General features: G+C 40.1%; 1 protein-coding gene across 3 annotated transcripts in view; it reads left to right on the top strand.

The window, feature by feature from the left end:
• Positions 1 to 17,908, top strand: part of LRIG3 (leucine rich repeats and immunoglobulin like domains 3) — a gene marked incomplete at its 5' end in the record, with an annotated part of 46,436 nt that extends 28,528 nt beyond the window's left edge. For 2 of the 3 annotated variants that reach the window (XM_082665112.1, XM_082665114.1), the window contains 14 exons: positions 410 to 553; positions 864 to 1,007; positions 1,418 to 1,561; positions 2,511 to 2,591; positions 3,616 to 3,687; positions 5,857 to 5,928; positions 6,445 to 6,608; positions 8,708 to 9,028; positions 10,832 to 11,113; positions 12,098 to 12,550; positions 13,322 to 13,480; positions 15,600 to 15,743; positions 15,834 to 16,109; positions 17,372 to 17,908. In XM_082665112.1, the coding sequence (XP_082521238.1) occupies positions 410 to 553; positions 864 to 1,007; positions 1,418 to 1,561; positions 2,511 to 2,591; positions 3,616 to 3,687; positions 5,857 to 5,928; positions 6,445 to 6,608; positions 8,708 to 9,028; positions 10,832 to 11,113; positions 12,098 to 12,550; positions 13,322 to 13,480; positions 15,600 to 15,743; positions 15,834 to 16,109; positions 17,372 to 17,616 (2,701 nt within the window). In that variant the 3' untranslated portion in view covers positions 17,617 to 17,908. The remainder of the gene's footprint in view (positions 1 to 409; positions 554 to 863; positions 1,008 to 1,417; positions 1,562 to 2,510; positions 2,592 to 3,615; positions 3,688 to 5,856; positions 5,929 to 6,444; positions 6,609 to 8,707; positions 9,029 to 10,831; positions 11,114 to 12,097; positions 12,551 to 13,321; positions 13,481 to 15,599; positions 15,744 to 15,833; positions 16,110 to 17,371) is intronic. The other variant, XM_082665113.1, reaches the window with a different exon arrangement.
• Between the last annotated feature and the right edge of the window lie 1,834 nt (positions 17,909 to 19,742).

The following is a 19,742-nucleotide window of genomic DNA, read 5'->3' as shown; positions in this document are numbered from 1 at the left end:
GTGACACAGAGGAGTCAACTTTTGTAAGCAGTTGAACAGGATAAACTTGACGGCCCTGCTCCTGAATAGACCTTGTGTTCTAATGTAATATTCAGTACTCCCATTCTGGATACTTTAAAGACCAATATTAATGTGTTTACTTCCATCCTGAATGGACAACAGCTTAGAAATTGAAGTGCAATCTGGTGTCAGAATTTGATGATCGCAAAAATACATCACATGTTTCGGAAGGAAATTTACTCACTGCTAGTAAATCAAAATTCTTCTCAATAAAAATGCTTAGAAATTTAAAGCATTCTATGTAATTTAACACAGGCTGGTTTAACTATATTGCAGTAATGTCACATTTTATTACTGCTTCCAGAGTTTGTCATATAAGCTAACTGTCTAACTGTAACATCCAATGTAGTGAACTGAACCGAAACAAGATCAAAAACGTCGATGGGCTCACGTTCCAAGGGCTTGGTGCTCTGAAGTCTCTGAAAATGCAAAGAAATGGAGTGACAAAACTTATGGATGGGGCTTTCTGGGGGCTGAGCAACATGGAAATCTTGTAAGTGCGGGTGATCAATTCCTACTCAGGCGGTATGATCTTGGAATGCTCAGTGAGCATTCAGCAGCTCTTATTTGAAATCCTATGTTAAAATCTCATCGTTTACAATCTTATAATTTAATATTAAGTTTTGTTTCACGTAATGTGACTGAGAATTTAATAAGCATAGTCTTTTCTGCTGATGTCTTTGTGTAACAAAAGCTACACATCTCATAACGATAGGAATATGTAATAGGTTGTAATATGTCCCCTTTGAAGAGTCTAGATAATGAACTTGGGATCCTGCTTTTGACTCTTATTGTAAATGTAGGCAGCTGGACCATAACAACCTAACAGAGATTACCAAAGGCTGGCTTTACGGCCTGCTGATGCTGCAGGAACTTCATCTCAGCCAAAATGCCATCACCAGGATCAGCCCTGATGCCTGGGAGTTCTGCCAGAAACTCAGTGAGCTGTGAGTTGCCTTTTATTCTCCTCAGGTTTGAGAGCAGGAATCATGCCAGAGCATGAGCTTCTTACCACTGATCTGTGAAATTTTCATAACAAAGTTTCCAAGGTGACAGCCTTTTGCACAGGCAACCTAGTCATAGTTTTGTGATAAGTTGAAGCCAGCTCTGCCGTTTCAGTTCTGTGGCGCATGGGCTAAAGCCATGGTGGTGATTCTCAAATAAAGAGAATTTTTTTTTAATTACTGGGATTAGAAATAATGTTTACCTGAGTATTATTAAGAAGGCAGAGTTTTAAAATAAGGGTAACTGTGGCAATATATATTACCTGTTTCTGTTCTTTTTTTTAAACAAATCATTGCATTGAACTGGAAAATAAAAGCTATCGTTTGTTTTTTGGTTCCTTTTTCCTTTACAGGGACTTAACTTTCAATCACTTATCAAGGTTGGATGATTCAAGCTTCCTGGGCCTAAGCTTGCTAAATACACTGCACATTGGGAATAACAAAGTCAGCTACATTGCTGATTGTGCCTTCCGGGGGCTTTCCAGTTTAAAGACTTTGTAAGTTACACATTTTGCTGTTCGTCCATGAACCTAATTGGTTCCTAAATGTGCCCGCTTTTCTCCAAGCAGATTTCCTTTGTTATGAAGGAAACGTGTACAGCCTCAGAAGTAGTGTCTTAATCTTTCCCAGATCAGTTTGATTAAGATCGGTCCATTTCATCCATGTGTGCTTCTTAAAGGGATTAAAAAGGACAGTGATCAGATTGGTTTGGTGATTACAGTCAGCCTTCTCAGGATCTCCAGGAAGTTGGTAACCGCTCAAGAGGAAAACAATTTCAAATCCACTAATTTTTCTTCGTAAAAATGCAGATTAAAAATTACCCAGAGCAAAAAAGATATACAAAGTGCAGCAAAGGAAGACGCCTGTTTATCAGACCAGTTACATCCAGACTTGATCTCTGTCCCAAGAGGAAGAAGAGGGAGTTGGATTAAATGGCCTTTGAAAAATCTTTCAAATGTGAATTTTAACGTTGTGCAACGGGCTTTTGATTTTTGCACTGTCAGAAAGTTTTGCTGTGTTCACTGTTTGAAGCATTACATGACTGAAAGACATGCCGTGTGCTTTGGCGAGCTGCTCCTTGTGTGGTTGGAGCAGAGGTTTTAAAGTTTAATGTATTTTTCAGACTATTCAAGTCTTTCAGAATTTAGTCATCTTGATAGAGGAGTTAATAGGGCCGGAATCAACTCTCCTCATCTCGGACAAAAGTATAAAATGCTGCTGAGGGAGGAGGGCAGGAGGTAAGATCTATGTTAGGGAGAGAAACAGTTTTCTATTGTTTTGAAAGGGGCAGAGAGAGATGATATGGGCAGTTATGAGGAATTATTCCAAATCACATGCCACCTGGGGGGGGATCTTCGCTTTCTAAGCATATGTCTAACAAGAATGCCTGTATCTTTTATTAAGTACCTGGTACCACTTTCCGTAACTCTCCCTTTTTTGAACCAGGGATCTGAAGAATAATGAAATTTCTTGGACCATTGAGGACATGAATGGTGCCTTCTCTGGGCTTGACAAACTGAGGCGGCTGTGAGTATGATTTGCCTCATAATTGGCGTTGCTTTCTGACCTAAACATTTTGGGATTTTTTTGGCTACACCGCGCAGCTTTCGGGATCTTAGTTCCCCAACCAGGGATTGAACCCCGGGGCCACGCCGAGTCCTGACCACTGGACCGCCAGGGAACTCCCTAAACACTTTGTCTTAATTGAGCTCAGTTCCACACACAAGTTGACATCTTTAAAAAGTTTTAAAACAGGTGCTCAATCTGGTTGCTACCCTTTGTCATCTCCCCAAATGACTGCTGTTATACGAGATGTGTATTGATTAGATCTTCTTCCTTGGGTATAGTGGTTTTACTCAACACTTGGGTTAGTGCCGCTGACTTTAGTATCCAGATAAGAATTTTCAGTTGTTTTGAGTGCTTAGACCCTTGGGATTACTACTGTGTAAAGGTTAGTGCACTAAGTTCAGCATTTTGAAACGTGCAGTGTTGCCCTTCCCTCACAGGAATGTTTAAATGAAGCGATCCAGTGACCAGTGATAACACTGCAGTGGGTTCCAAGCAATTCAGGATAAAAACATGTTTCTATTTAGCCACGAAATGGCCTTGAAGATGGCTAAGTTCTGTGTTTTGAGCAAGCAATCTTCAAATTGACTTCCATTTAGTCCTAAACTTCTGTGGGTGATGAAGATATCCATGGGGTGGGTGGGTAAGGAGAAAGTCTCCAGTATTACCTGCTTTATTTATTAGTGTTCTGAGACATTTTACTTGGAATAAAGTTTCTACCTCTTTGAAAAATCACTGCTTTGATTTAACCATCAGAGTAACTTCTCGAATACCTATTTTTGCTGGGTTGTCTGTCGAATGCTTTGCAACCGTGCTGAACCATATGACTGAAATAGATGGCACGGATACATTTTTTTAAGGATATCTTGTTTAATTGAAGAAAATAGAATATTCACAAATGACTTAAAAAGCAATTCTTTTCAGGAGAGTTGCACTCCACAATGGCTTTTACTAACTGTTCCATTATAATTTTTTTTTTTTTAAGGATACTCCAGGGAAACCGGATTCGATCCATTACCAAAAAAGCCTTCACTGGTTTGGATGCATTAGAACATCTGTGAGTAGCAGGAATTTAGTTACCCTAAAGGCAGTCTGAAATGGTTATCTACTTATATGTCATGAAAGGTAACACAAACTAGTACATAATTTTGTTGGTATCCTCTCAGTACAATAAAATATACACATCTATCCTTTGTCCTTTGTCTACCTACCTACCTACTTACCTGTCTGTATATCTATATGAAAGTATAAGTGTACAGGTGCATATTTCTTTTGCCTTTAAGGGCATTGCTATACATCACTTTGGGGTTTTCTCTTAGTTATTTCTCTCAAGCAGTGGTATATTTAATTTTTTTTAAAAACTACCATTTATCACACACCTACTGCACATCAGGCATTATGCTAGGTACTTATTCATATTTTCTCATTTAATCCTCACGAGAAAACTATTTAATAGCTACTGTTATCTTAATTTTTAAGTTAAGATGCAGTGGCTCTGAGGGTTCATTGATTCCATCGGACAGTTAAGAAGGCAACGCACATCTTAACGCTCAAAAAAGACAATCCCTCCAGTCCTGGAGAGTGACAGGAGTTTTAACACTACTTTGAGAATTTTGTTTATTGTTACTGTTATTTAATTATAAAGCATACAACCTGTTTTTCCTCCTTTATTCTTTTTCTCACTCTCTTTTGCAACTAACCTGTAAGTTAGCAGCTGACAGAAGCAGGGCTCAAACCAGGGCAGCCCCTGCTCTCATAGCAGCTCTTGCCTTCACATCTTCTGCCCCCAGTAACTCCTGGCACACATTTCTGAAATGACACTTAGGCACTCGAATATTTTCAGGCACTAGGAGCACAGCCTTGATAGGAGTCAAAGCCTGCAGGAGCACAGAGCCAACCAGCTTCTGATAACCGTGGGTGCACGTGTATGAGTTCAGTGGGAGTCTGAAGCAGCAGAGTGTGTCCACCCTGACTATTAAGGAATGCTTATAGCCAAAGGTTGTATTATCTGTTAACCTGGACAAAAGTTATCATGTAAGATACACATTTGCTTGGTACCGTCACTGGTGCCGTGTGTTTAGCTGTTAATCTGTGCACCACCATCTTGCCGTCTTCGCAATGACTCATTGGTTGCAGGGAGCTCTGGATCGCCAGCCACGCCGACGGTGTAGCAGGGCAGGTTGTAGGGGATAACTCTGCAAAGCGTCATCTGGAAAGGTGGGCCAGTATTGCTGGGCTCACTGAAACAAATTATTTTCAAAGGGAAACTAGCCAAAAGGGTTTGTCATCTGACCCATTTCATTTCTGGGAAAGTGGAGTTAGTGGATCCGTGGACCATGAGCCTCTGCTTCAGTTTCCTAAACCTTCGTGACTCTCTCAGCCTCTTTCTCTGCCCACGTTTGGGACCTCGATTCTGTCTTCTGTTGCCACTTGTCTCACTCAAAATCCCTTTTCTCCACCCTTTTAAAGGAAAACAGAGTAGTAATCACTGTGGAGAGGACTTTAATCCAGAGCGCTCATAAGCACCAGTTAAAAATAAAGCCAGCCCAGAACATTCTCTCATTTTATAAATGTCCTGCCTGAAGTGTTTGTTGTTTTGTTTGTTTTAGTGAGAACCTCTTGTCTGAACACCTACCTGTCTCCCCACGAGTGAGTTGTGTGTGACAGAATAGGCTAGTGACTGAGAGCATAGGTTTGGAAATTGAAAATAATTGAGTTCAAATCTTACCTGCCCCTTTCACGCCAAGCCAAGGTAGTTATACCATCTGCTTTTGGGTCGATGTGAGGATTAAATGTAATAATATGTAAACGTAAATCACTTAACATGGTTGCGTATCATAGAAGGTATTCTATACATGATGGTTTTTTAAAAGCATAATTACGAGGAATTTTATTTGTGCATTTAAAAGTTACTAATGGTTACTAATTTGAATAATAAGAAGTGTAATAAAATAACATGGCAGAACAGCTTAGGCCCTTAAGAGTCAAAAAACCTGTATGTGGTGATATGAAATCTCTCTCACTGTAACAGAACCTGCCTCTGATGCAGATATCCTTGTTCTTGAATCCAGGCTTCCTAATGAGTTCTAGTCACCCCCATTTGTGCATCTCAGCACAGAGAGTATTTTTGTGGCGAATGGCGTGGGCAGCGTGGGCCCACCCTTTGCCTGAAGGCACATAGTGACCATAATTCCTTCGAATGTATTTGATTTGCTTGCTTTTTCAGAGACCTGAGCGACAACGCAATCATGTCATTACAAGGCAATGCATTCTCACAAATGAAGAAACTTCAGCAACTGTAAGCTTTTCTTTTCCTTCCAAGAGTTTCACATAAAGCATGGAGGGGGAAACTGACGTGGGGTGGATTATCCTGGATTATGTATCTATAGAAAATGTCTGGCACATTCATCACATCACTTAACTTTTGTTACCAGAAAGCAAGAGGAGTTGGTTTTTTGTTCCCTTTGTTGAAAAGAGGAGTTTCTTTTTCTTTCTGTTACAAATTGGCGGTTGAAATTTGTGGGACGCAATACAGTACAGTGCCTCATCACAGTAACCAGTTTTCAGTAGTAAGGTATTTTTGGTTTATCAGCACTTCTGTCTCTGCTGGTCGGTAAGAACACCACCACCAACAAAAAAACAGTGCGAGTTCCATGTCTTGCATTTTAAGATGGACTATAGAATATTTAGTCCATGGAATGTGTGTATTTGGTTTCCCCATTCATTGCTTTGTTAATATTTACTTGAGTTTAGTTTATACTTGTAGAAATCTGCATTTCGTACAAAATAAATTGAATGTAATTACTCTCCTCAGGCACTTAAATACATCAAGCCTTTTGTGCGATTGCCAACTAAAATGGCTCCCACAGTGGGTGGCGGAAAACAACTTTCAGAGCTTTGTAAATGCCAGTTGTGCCCATCCTCAGCTGCTGAAGGGAAGAAGTATTTTTGCTGTTAGCCCAGATGGCTTTGTGTGTGGTGAGTGGAACTATGGCCTTTGACTTTTTTATTCATTCTTCTTTTTTTTTTTCTCCCATTTGTCCAAATAATGGACTTCAATAAATTTATGTTCCCTTAATAAAGCTCTTATTTCTGCTGAGGTAGATGAGAATGGATCTGTAGCTTGCTGAGGACCACAGTTTTACTGATGGAAGGAAAAATTTTTTCTATAATTTATAAAATTGGCATCAGAGTGGTTTGGTAGAAAGAGAATGATGTTGGATCTTGGGAGAACTGAAGGATAGTCACAGCCCTGCTACTTAACTCTGATTCCCTGAATCTCAGTCTTCACATCTATGAAATGGGAGCGCTGCTCTCTGCTCTCCCCAGTTCCGGGGGTTGTTGAGAGGCTCTTGTGAGCTCAGTGAAGAGACTGACTTAAATCCTGTGCAGATGCTGTTTATGGTGAGTAGAAAGAGAAAATTATTAGCTAGTGATTTATAGTCTGCTAAAAATTTTACTATTAGTGGGTAAAACATTAGAAGTAACAGAAAGTTTGAGTTTATTGTAAATAAATGTAAGGTCCATTGTCTTAGCATCTAAGCATCTCAGCGTTAGAAATTTGCTTACCCAACTTCAGATAGCAGATCTGGATCAAAAACCCAAGTTTTCCTCTCTCTGGTGCCGTCTTACGTCTGCTGCACTACACTGCCGTTTACTATTTGCTGCCATGGAGACCTTTGTAAAACTAAATGTGCGTACAGAACATGAAATCAAAACTTGTTTGAATTTTAGTATGTGTGTTAAGATACTGCAGAACCTAATTCTACGTTGGCCTTTAAAATTTTATTTAAAACTGCTTTGCCTAGGATTGTTTAGCTAAGTACAAGAAAACCATATTTTTTTTAGGTTGCAGCATTAAGTGGTCCCAACAGTTTCTGGAAATAAAACATCTGATGTAGCTTTTGGATCTAAGTAAGCATTTGGCATTCATCTGTAAGGACCTGAGCTATTCCTTTTCCATGGTCTTGATTTCTCAGTTCTGTAGTCTTCGAGATATGAACTCTCTATTACTTTGAGACACACACACACACACACACACACACATGCATGCACACACTTTCCCATATCTATATAGTACCCATAGATTTTTTACCAGATGAGAATTTTAGAATAATCACACAGAAGAAGAAATTATCTTGATTACAGCATGCAGGCGTGGCATTGGAAATTACCTGCATTGCAGTTGTCAGAGGGTCCCCCATACCCCATTCATAAACACACACACACACACACACACACACACACACACACACACACGTAATTTTTTTCAGAGCACCCAAGTAATACATTTTGGTTGCTTTAAGATGCTTCCTTCTGGGTTTAGACCATCTCTGAGAAACTGAAGTTCAAAAAGGTAACTTTTCCAAAAAGTAACAGAGAACTAAAAATAACTGTTTGGAATGAAAGAGTTGCTTAGCTGTAATTATAATGTAGCTCTGACAATGTGGCACCGCGACCTGATGGACTGTCCACTCTAAACTCCAGGCTGGAGCCAGGGGCTCACAGGGAGCTTGAGAAATGCTTTTCCTTTCACTACAGGATTGTTTTTTCCTGCTCTACCTAAAAATGACTGGTCTTTTTAATGAGTTCTATTTTTGGTAAATGGTGTTAATTTGCTGCCTTTAGTGGTATTGATTATCATTATTGATGTTCGATTTCTTAATTTTTCTGCTTATTTATGAAGAACATGGGGAAAAAATGCAGTTCCTAATAGCATTTCAAGATGATCCATGAGCCTGGAAGTGTCTTAACCAATTTCTTCTTGTATTTATGTTAAAAAAAAAAAAAAAAAAAGCCAAGAGGTCTGCAATAAACTGTATTCCAATATATCAGTCTCCTCCCAGTTAATGATGGATAAATAGGGCTCAGTCTCTAGTTGAAATGAATGAATTACTTTATAAACTCTCTCCCAGTCTGTTATTTTCAACACTGGGACTGCTGGTCCATCTGTGAAACATACACAGAGGGTAAAAACCTAAGCCACTGTTTGTTTTGAGTTTCTTGGTGTTCAGATCTGAGTAGCATTTGGACTCAAGCTTAAAACTGTTTTGTTTCCTCCTCTCCATTTTGAACAGATGATTTTCCTAAACCCCAGATCACAGTTCAGCCAGAAACACAGTCGGCAATAAAAGGTTCCAATTTGAGTTTTATCTGCTCAGCTGCCAGCAGCAGTGATTCCCCAATGACTTTTGCTTGGAAAAAAGACAATGAACTACTGCATGATGCTGAAATGGAAAATTATGCACACCTCCGGGCCCAAGGTGGGGAGGTGATGGAGTACACCACCATTCTTCGGCTCCGCAGTGTGGAATTTACCAGTGAAGGGAGATATCAGTGTGTCATCTCCAATCACTTTGGTTCATCCTACTCTGTCAAAGCCAAGCTCACAGTAAATAGTATGTGATCTGACTTTTCCTTTTGCGTTTAAAGATATGTTTTAGAAACATATTTCTCATTTCCTCTCTTTTTCTTACTGCTAACCCTATCCTCTGCTCTTACAGTTCTCCACCTAACCCTTCTCACTCCACAAGATTAATAGTCTTGGTTAAGCAAGCAGTTTTTGTGTTGAAGACCCCATACTTAGCATGGTGGGTAACCAAGATGAACCAGACACTTTTTGCTCTGTGAGAGTTCACAATGTACTGGTCTGATGTGGGAGGCCATGAAGTATAGAGTTAAAGGATATCACCTTTTTTTTAAAAATGAAGTATAGAAAAAAAAAAATGAAGTATAGTTGACTTACAATACTGTGTTAGTTTCAGTTGTACAGCAAAATGATTCAGTTATATGTATTTTTTTCAGATAATTTTCCATTATAGGTTATTATAAGATATTGAATATAGTTCCCTGTGTTATACAGTGAATTCTTGTTGCTTATCTATTTTATGTAAAGTAGTTTGTATCTGTTAATCCCATACTCCTAGTTTATCTCTCCCTTTCCCCTTTGGTAACCGTAAGTTTGTTTTCTGTGTCTGAGTCTGTTTGTTTTTTATATACATATTAGTTTATTTTTTAGATTCCAGATATAAGTGATAATATTTGTCTTTCTCTGTCTGACTTCACTTAGTATGAAATTCTCTAGGTCCACCCATGTTGCTGCAAATGGTAATATTTCATTCTTTTCTATGGCAGAGTAAATATTCCATTGTGTATATGTACCACATCTTCTTAAACCAGTTATCTGTTGATGGGCACTTAGGTTGCTTCCATGTCCTGGCTATTGTAAATAGTGCTGCTATGAACATGGGGGTGCATATATCTTTTTGAATTAGAGTTTTCATCTTTTCCAGATATATGCCCAGGAGTGGAATTGCTGGGTCATATGGTAGCTCTATTTTTAGTTTTTTAGGAAACCTCCATACTGTTTTCTATAGTGACTGCACCAATTTACATTCCCACCAATAGAGAGCACACCACCCTTAGCTCAGAGATCTGGGTTTGGACCCTACCACTCCTACTTACAGCTGTGGAACTCTCAGCAAGTTACCTAACCTCTCTGTGCCTCCTTTTCCACATCTTTCAGTTAGGAGTAATAGTACCTACCTTATAGAGGTATGATAATTGTTAAATAAAATAATTTGTGTAAAGAACTTAGCAGAATGCCTGGAATAGAGTAAGTGCTCAGTAAATGCAGTAAGCTTTAGCTGCTGTTCATAAAAGTGTCTCATCCTGTGCTTTGTGTGGCAGGTAGACAGTTGTACAGTTTAGCATTTAATTGTTTGTATCTTTCATGGTAGAAAATATGATTCATTAATGCATTCATTCAATAAATGGTTGCTGAGGCCTGACACATCGAACAAAAAATTGTGGGACAAAACACATGTCTAAAGTCATAGAATGTTAGAGCCAGGAGGGACTTAAAAAAAAAAGAAAAGATGGTGTGGTCAGGGTAACAAAGAGACAAACTCATTCGCCTAAAGTCTCGCAGGTAATTATTGAGGAAACTAAAAAGCAACTGGAAAATAGCAGAAAGACCATCAGTCTGAAGCTCAAGTGACCTGTTTCATCCTGACTCCATCATTTCTGTACCTGTGTAACATTGAGGGAGTACCTTAATCACTCCATCTCATCTTGCAGTTGGAAATAACCCCTGCCTTACTATGTCAGGGACATTCATAAGTATCAAAACAAAAAGGGAATGAAAATGAACCTCTCAAACTCCAGAATGCTAATTGCCCATGTTGTGTCTCTGATTTCAGTGCTTCCTTCGTTCACCAAGACCCCCATGGACCTCACCATCCGCGCTGGGGCCATGGCACGCTTGGAGTGCGCTGCCCTGGGACACCCGGCCCCACAGATAGCCTGGCAGAAGGACGGGGGCACAGACTTCCCGGCCGCGAGGGAGAGACGCATGCATGTAATGCCCGAGGATGACGTGTTCTTTATCGTGGACGTGAAGATAGAGGACATCGGGGTGTATAGCTGCACCGCTCAAAACAGTGCAGGAAGCATTTCTGCAAATGCAACTCTGACTGTCCTCGGTAAGTGGATATTTTCAGATTTTGTGATATACGTTAGTCTTAAATATACCAGCTCACCCAAAGGCCCTAAGAAGCTGTGAGAAGTTGTGTCCGAAGTTGAGAGGGTGAGAGATGATCATAGGACACTGCCCTTTCCTGGAGGGGACAATGGCTTCTCAGAAGCTTTGAAGTCGCGAGTGTGTTACATCTTCAGGCCTGTGGCCAGTGAAATGAATCTGCTCCCTCCCATGTGAGGAGGGGGAAAAGTAAATGCTTTGATGCTTTCCCTTTTGCAGGAGTCACCTTTCTCTGCTCTTTCCGTCATGCAGTCTCTACCAGAAGTCTTAACAATGTAAAGAATATAAGAAAATAAGTGTATAAATAGATAGAAAGGGCCCTAACTTTTTTCTCAGCCTCCCATAACCACTGTGGAAATCTGAGTTCATCTTTTATCATTTACCTAAACAGATGCTTTTTAAAAATGTGAGCATGTTAATCATTTGTGTATCTTTGAAAGAGTAAATCAGAGTAACCTATGAACACCAAATAATAAAAGTAAATTATTTTCAGAATTTTAATATAGGCTGGGACATCTAGCACTAGGAAGTTTCCCTTTAAAAATGTAAACATTCTGATTTTTTTCATCCATCAACACACAGTTGTGCTTGAATTTATTTTTATACATTTTCTAATTCTAAAAAATGTCTAAAATATTTTGCTTTGCCCCACTTCCACCATTCCCCAGCCTTGCCAAGAGTGAGACAGACTGAGAGAAAGGAAATAGTAAATATTATCCTTAACTGATGTTATAAGTAAATGACAGCCAAATGATAAAATGAAATCCCAGATGCTGTATACGTGTGTAGGGTCTTAAAGAAGCATGGGCGTGAGGTTGTGGGAGAATACAGTTTTCAGCTCCCACTTGAATAAATTTAAGCACGAGGTCTTATGCTGTGCGAACCCTAATTTCATGTCGGAGATTAAAAACATAACTTGTCATTTCAGAGACGCCATCATTTTTGCGGCCCCTGTTAGATCGAACTGTAACCAAGGGGGAAACGGCCGTCCTGCAGTGCATCGCGGGAGGGAGCCCTCCTCCCAGATTGAACTGGACCAAGGATGACAGCCCTTTGGTGGTCACTGAAAGGCACTTTTTTGCAGCAGGCAACCAGCTGCTAATCATTGTGGACTCTGATGTCAGGGACGCCGGGAAGTACACATGTGAAATGTCTAATACTCTGGGCACCGAGAGAGGCCACGTGCGCCTCAGCGTGATCCCCACCCCCACCTGCGACTCCCCTCAGATGACCGCCTCGTCACTGGACGATGACGGATGGGCCACCGTGGGCATCGTGATCATCGCGGTGGTTTGCTGCGTGGTGGGCACGTCACTCGTGTGGGTGGTCATCATATACCACACACGGCGGAGGAACGAAGATTGCAGCATCACCAACACAGGTGTGTCAGCAGAAGCCTGGCACAGGGTGCAGGAGTCGTGTCTGTGCTTATGGTCCCACCGTGATTTCCTTCTGAGTGTGTGTCTCACAGTCTCAGGCCGTGTCACAAGGGTGACTCATTTGTTTCAAAGCTGCAGAACTACGGTTAGCTAAAAATAACACCCTGGCCCAGAATAAAGCTGATGGTTAAAGATGAGTGCTTTCTGTCAAAACCTCATCAGAATATCCTGTTGGCTATGAGAGACGATCCAAATCACAGTGTAAACCAGTCTGACCCTGTCACAAGCTGGTGATGGAGGACCAGGAAGAGCCCTTCAGTCATGAGGCTCACACCGTGCCGTCGTTTTTCGTTTTGTCATGTGTGCATCTGTGTGTACAGGCATCTAGGGAAGATTCTAGTTATTGGTGGGAGAGGGGCTTTGACTTATATGTGCAAAACTTCTACATCAGTGAATATAATACTAAGTTGGGAATATGGCAGAAATCAAGCTTAATTCAAAACCTTAGATACGCTCCCATGAAAATTACCTTTACCTTTGTCAGCATTTGTTGTTTTTGAAATTTGGGAGGAATATCCCACAGGCCATAAAGTAGAAAGTCAGCTCAGGTGCCCCAGAGCAGCAGAGCCCTGGTTTGCCTTACATCAAGGTTTTGCAAGAGTCGACTGATGTGATTTGAACCGAAAACCAAGCAGAACGTACCGTTCATCAGGGAAGCCCCTGTGGCATTTACGATCATTCTTGGTTAATGGAATGCTGTTGTTTGATTCCAGATGAGACCAACTTGCCGGCTGACACCCCGAGTTATTTGTCATCTCAGGGAACATTAGCTGACAGACAGGATGGGTACGTCTCCTCAGAAAGTGGAAGCCACCACCAGTTCGTCACTTCTTCAGGAGGCGGATTTTTCTTACCACAACACGGCAGTAATGGTACGTGCTTAAAATGAACGTGGGCTGTAGTTGTTTTGAAATAACCCAGTGGAAATTCAAATATAATATTAATTTTCACAAGAAATTGATACCCGCATATATGGAGGGCCCTGGCCCAAAATCACTAGCAAAGCTGAAATTAAATAGTTATGCCCTTCTCTTAAATACTAGACAAATCTTTGTTTCTAGCAATAACAGAAGACAAGTAGGTTAAATAAAATTTAATTCCACCAGGCGATGTAATACTTCCTTTACGTTGTAAATGTTCTTTGTCCCTGGGTGTTCTTCTTACTTAAATGACATTAACTGGTTTCATGTGTGGTCTTAAAAAGTCAAAGGATTTAAAATCGTTCTGTTAGAGACATCTAATACTGACTCTCACTTTAAGAACTGTATTGTTTAAAGAATAATAAGGAGTCAGCATAATACAAGGGCATCAGCTTGGTTCAAGACCCACTTCTGACATTCCCTGCGTAACCTTGGGCAGCTATGATCCTTCCCTATTAAGTTGTTGTGAACATTAAATACAATGATAACGGAAAATGACACATATTAAGGGCTTAGTAACTAGCAGCTAGTGACATTATTCTCAAACATCTTACTATCTTTTCCCACAAGTGTTGATTGAATATCTGCTCTGTGATGGACTCCGTAGTTGGGAGGGAAGAATATTTGTTTTCAGTTTCACAGTTTAGTCAGTGGTGAGACAAAAAATTCCACAAATAATTGCAGAGTGCTTGGCAAGGCAGTGATAGAGGGTATAGAGATAGAAGATTTGAGCAAAAAAACTGTACTCCCGGGCTTCCCTGGTGGCGCAGTGGTTGAGAGTCCGCCTGCTGATGCAGGGGACACGGGTTCGTGCCCCAGTCCGGGAAGATCCCACATGCCGCGGAGCGGCTGGGCCCGTGAGCCATGGCCGCTGAGCCTGCGCGTCCGGAGCCTGTGCTCCGCAACGGGAGAGGCCACAACAGTGAGAGGCCCGCATACCGCAAAAAAAAAAAGAAAAAAAAAAGAAAAAAAAAAAGACACCCTACCAGTATCACATTTCTCAAAACAAAACAAAAACCAAAAACCAAATGGCCCCAAATATTGGGATAATTCAGTATAAATATTGTGGGCAAATCCTCTTCTCTTTTAAACGAAAATACCTACTAAAGTACCTCTGAGCCATTTTAGGTCAAATCTGAAACCTCTCGAGACTGTTCAGTACTCTCTATATGTTAGTTTAAGAAATGCCCCACAGAAATGATAAGTTCCGGAAAAAAAAAAAAAAAAAGCTGTAGTCCCTGTTAGACTCATTTGGCTGCAAAGAGCAGAGGCCCAAGCTTATTCAGCTGGAGCAGGGTTTACTGAAAAGATGCTTACAAAAGTCTAAAGGGACAGAACTGGAGCATAGTAGTGCCATGTTGCCTGGATGCTGGGGCTGGAGATTGGCCCCCCTCAGAGCAGCCCTAGAGGCCACTGGCATTACTGAGTCACATTCTGCACACTTGCTTCTCGCTGAGACCACCACCCACCCTCTGAGTGCCCAGTTCTTGCTGCCCAGGTACATGGTCCATCATGGCATCTCTCACCCTCATGATGTCTCTTGTCCTTCAGCTGCTGTGTCCGCTACTAACCAGCATATCATTTCTGGATCATTTAGCTCAGATACTCATGGATACGTTTTTGTTTGTTTGGCCGGGCTCATCTTTGAGCTGGCCATTAAGAGGTCATTGGTTAAATGCCCATGCCTTATACTGGTCATCAGTGACTTTCTGGAGGAAGCAGGCAGTGCTGGCGGCATCATGTGGTTCAGACCATGGCTGCTTCAGCTGCAGTGTCCTTACACAGATCAGTGTCTCTTGGAAACTAGGTGGGGCCAGCAACGAGGTTAGCTCCAGTTCAATGGTTAATCAAGTCCTCCTTTAGTAAGATGTCACACATTTACGCAGTTACTAATCCGTAGGCATCAATAAATTTTGAGAAAACTCTACCATAAATTTCTACAGTGTTTCCTTTGTATAATAGTCTATCTAAACTTTTCATCTATAAATATGGAAACTGTCAGAAGTGGAGAGAGACTGTTGAATGGTACTTGAACAAAATTGATTCAGTGACTAAGATGTGGTTTTTAAAGGGACATGCCACATTGACAACAGCAGTGAAGCCGACGTGGAAGCTGCCACAGACCCGTTCCTTTGTCCCTTTTTGGGACCCTCAGGCCCTGTGTATTTGAAGGGGAGTGTGTATGGCTCAGATCCTTTTGAAGCCTATCATACAGGTATGTGGTTTTCTTATCTGAGTTCCGTTTCCTGGAGAGACCTCCAGAAGCATTAACTCTGTCTCCGGATATTGTCCCCAAATTTAAAAGGTTGTGGTCCTGACCCAAGAACAGCTTTAATGGAACACTTTGAGTCCAGTTACATAAAGAAGAAGGAGGGCTACCCGTGTCCTCATCCTTCAGAAGAATCCTGCGAGCAGAGTGTCAGTGATACAGGATGGCCTTCCCATGTGAGGAAGTTACTCAGCTCTTCTTACTCTCAACACGAAGGACCTGGAATGAACAACTTATGTCTGAACAAGTCTTCGGCAGATTTTAGTCCAAGTCCAGAGTCAGCATCGGTTACTTTGAGTAAATCTTTCATGGGTAAGTTTATTAAATTATTAGACACCTTGACTCAGGACCCACATTCCAAGTTGCATGCAGGAGAGCTATGAGAGCTTTGAATGCCAGACTGGTGAAAAATAGTTTTTGGTGTCTTTTTTTTTGTTTGTTTTTCTTTTTAACGATGCTGTCATGACATTGTATTAGTGAGTATCTTTGTTTCTAAAAGCAAAGGCAGATGTGCGGATTTTACTTGATTATGTATTTAATCCAGCGCTAGGCCTTAGGAACTTTCTGGGCAACTCTGTGTGTGGCATCATCTGGAAGACAAGAGTTTTGGAAGTGACTTAGTGCAGTTTGTCAGTCATGTGGAAAAAGTGGTTTTGGGCTACAACAGCCTTTGGGGTGGAGTTGTGTGCACAGCATGACTGTGGTTTGGGATGTCTGGTGGCTTATAACTGAACTCACAGTCAAAGGGCAGACGGCGTCCTACCTGGCAGCAGCTGCTCATTAACCAAGCTGGACTACCTCTCGCGAAGGAGACTGTCAGAGCCCTAAAGCCCTCGGTAGTGCTGGTGGACACTGGCAGGCGCTGAGGTTCATCTGTGGATTTTTTAGTCTAGTGCAGGGGGACGATGAGATGGAAGAACTGAGATCATCTTTTCACTGCATGGAAATACGGAAACATTAACCACAACTTTTTTTTTTTAATAGAATTTTAAAATACTTTACCCAGCTTTTAAGAAATTTCATGTTTTGTCATGGTATAATTATTCATATTCCTTTTTGAAAAAATGAAAATAATATCTTTTACATGACTGAGGCAATAATTTGAGTCAATGGAATAATAATTTGCTACTAAGGAAGAAAGGGCAAGACATACGGGTTGTTTTGAGAGAAATGTACTATACTCAGGAACAGTTGACTTGTACGTTACTATCCAAATGCGCTTTGTGGAGAATTGGGGGCTCTCAATTAATACTGCTAGGACTCGGGAGAACTTCTGTTGGGGAACTTCATTGCTCAGTGATGAATGTTACTATAAGTCCTGAGACGTGGTAAAGAAGGGCTGCTTGTATTCAGTGGATGTGTGTATAAGAGGGGCACACATGCCCTCAGCTCCATTCTGTAAGGTCTTTCTCCATAGCACAGATATACAACCATACACCTGAGTCCCATAATGTGGACTTGTAGAACGTCCGTGGGGTATCCACATTCATGGGAGAAGATGCTGCTTCATTTGAAATGCATTTTGTTGATTGCTCCGAAAGGCCCCATGTGCTCAAGGGGATTCTTTCTTTCAGGAACGTTTGGAAAGCCTCTGAGAAGACCTCACCTGGATGCCTTTTCAAGCTCTGGACAGTCATCAGATTGTCAGCCAAGAACCTTTCACTTGAAAGCTCGTTCTTCCCCGAACTTGGACTGTGAGTCAGAGGAAGATGGGAAAGAAAGGACAGATTTTCAGCAAGAAAATCACGCATGTACCTATAAACAGACCTTAGAAAACCACAGGACTTCAAATTTTCAGTCTTATGACTTGGACACATAGACTGAATGGGACCAAGGAAGAGTTCTAACATACTACCTCAAGTGGACTTTTATTTAAAAGAGAGAGAATCCTATGTTTTTAAGCGGAGCTATGAATTTTAAAAGGATAAAATGTCTTATTTATACCAATGGACCAAAATTACAAAAAGTTATAAAAATTTTATACTGGGAGTAACTTTCATATAAGAATACCTTTTAAAACTATTTTACTATTTTATAACTTTGCTTTATGCAGAAAATATCTTATGTAAATTAATGGTATAAATTCATGACTATTTTATGTATTTTTATAATGCCAGATTCCTTTTTATTGAAAATGAGTACTAAAGCATTTTAAACAATAACTGTCTTGTATGTTTTTTGAATAGAGGTCACTTCATTTTAGTTTGCACATTACATTTAATAAATGTGTCATTTTGATCCCAAGCCCCATCTATATGAGAACAATCTTCATTATTTTCAACACATTGTAGGCATAGTGATTTCATATTATGACGTCTCACGTTGGTGAAAATTGCATTCAGCACGTTAAAATATGAACACATGATTGTTCTTCGTACCTCCCAGGGTGGTTGTAATATAGACTCAAACCAGGGAGCTACAGAGATCTGAGGTACATTAATTTATTTCTAACTCTACAAATGAAAAGATGTGTTGTCGTCCAGTGTACTGTCGTACAACCACCATTGCTGAAATCACTGCTCACGCCACGTTTCCTTAATTATAATAATGCTTTATGTCGTCTAATGCTTTGTGCTTTTCCAAATAGTTTCACATCCACCATCACTTTGATTATAACAAGAGTGGTTTATTTCGCATTTCTATATTTAAAATGTCTAGAGCAGATGCGGTGTTCATCCTCTGTTCCAGGTTATAATGGGATGCTGGTGGAATTCTTTGCTGTGCTTGGCTTTCTCCTGAATGAGCAGTTCTTACAGAAAAGGTACGCTTAAGCTATTCTGCAACATTCTTGAAGAATTAAAATATTTTCCTAATTTGGTCACCACAACTCTACTTGTTAAAAACTGAGTATCAAATCTGTTACTTAAACGTATACAGTTATTTAAAATACTTGTTTTAAGCAGTATTTAGGTGAAAATATCATTACGTGACTGGCCTATATACACATACAAAAAAGAATATAGTCATTTCCAAAATTAAGTGACATAGTTTGAAGTAATTGAATGAAACAAACATTAAGTTTAATAATTCAGACGGTGAAACTTTTTTTTCCCTTATTAGCACTGAAGAAGTTCATATAGTACATTAAACTTTAAAATCTACTAACCTGTTGAAGGTGTGAATTTATGTCATTGTCAGTTCTTTGAACTAAATTAAAAGCATGTATTAGAAAAGCAGATTCTTCTCAGAGGGTTTGTTGGGGGTAAAGTTTTCCTATTTAGTGAGTTTAGAGCTTTGTTGTTTGTGAGCCAGAAGCCTGGAACCCAGATTGCAGTAAGATTTTCCTCCTTTAATTTAGACACCAGAGTCCAAGACAGGAAGTTGATCCTTCCTGGGACCACCAGTGACTAAGAGCAGAGAAGTGATTTTGTATGGTTTGGCGTTATCATATTGCTAGATCTTCCAAATCGTGTTAATTTGTCTTCATTATTGCCAGATGTGATCCAGGCATCGATAAGGGGTCTACGCAAGGATTAGGAACTTCTTTTAAAGGATTTAATTTTTCCGGACTTAAGCGCAAAGGTTTAAATCATTAACACCTGAAATTCAAAAGTTAGATTCACTCTACATTAACGTGATTTTTCTTTTACTTTTCTTGTGTGCTGAAACTTATGGATGACATATAATCTTAGCTGTCTGGAGAAACAGTGGGAGCTTTGCAGGAAAAGAATTTGCAGGGAAAGAATATCTATAATTTTGAGACTCCATATTGAATTAACAAAGTGAATCTAGTATAAGATATCCTAAAATAACATAGACTTAATTAAAAATGTAGATAAATATCAAATCACTTGACTTATTTATGAGAAAGAATGCTTACAATTTTCAGTTTGATCTTTCTGTGGTTTGTGGTACAAGACTTCTTTTACAGTGTATCTTAATAGATGTTCACACAACTTTTATATATTTTCTCTCAATTCCACTATTGACACTAAATGATGGGAT

Source organism: Grampus griseus (assembly GCF_964374135.1).
Source record: "Grampus griseus genome assembly, chromosome: 11".
Lineage (NCBI taxonomy): Eukaryota > Metazoa > Chordata > Mammalia > Artiodactyla > Delphinidae > Grampus > Grampus griseus.
This window is presented reverse-complemented; position numbering and strand designations above follow the sequence as displayed.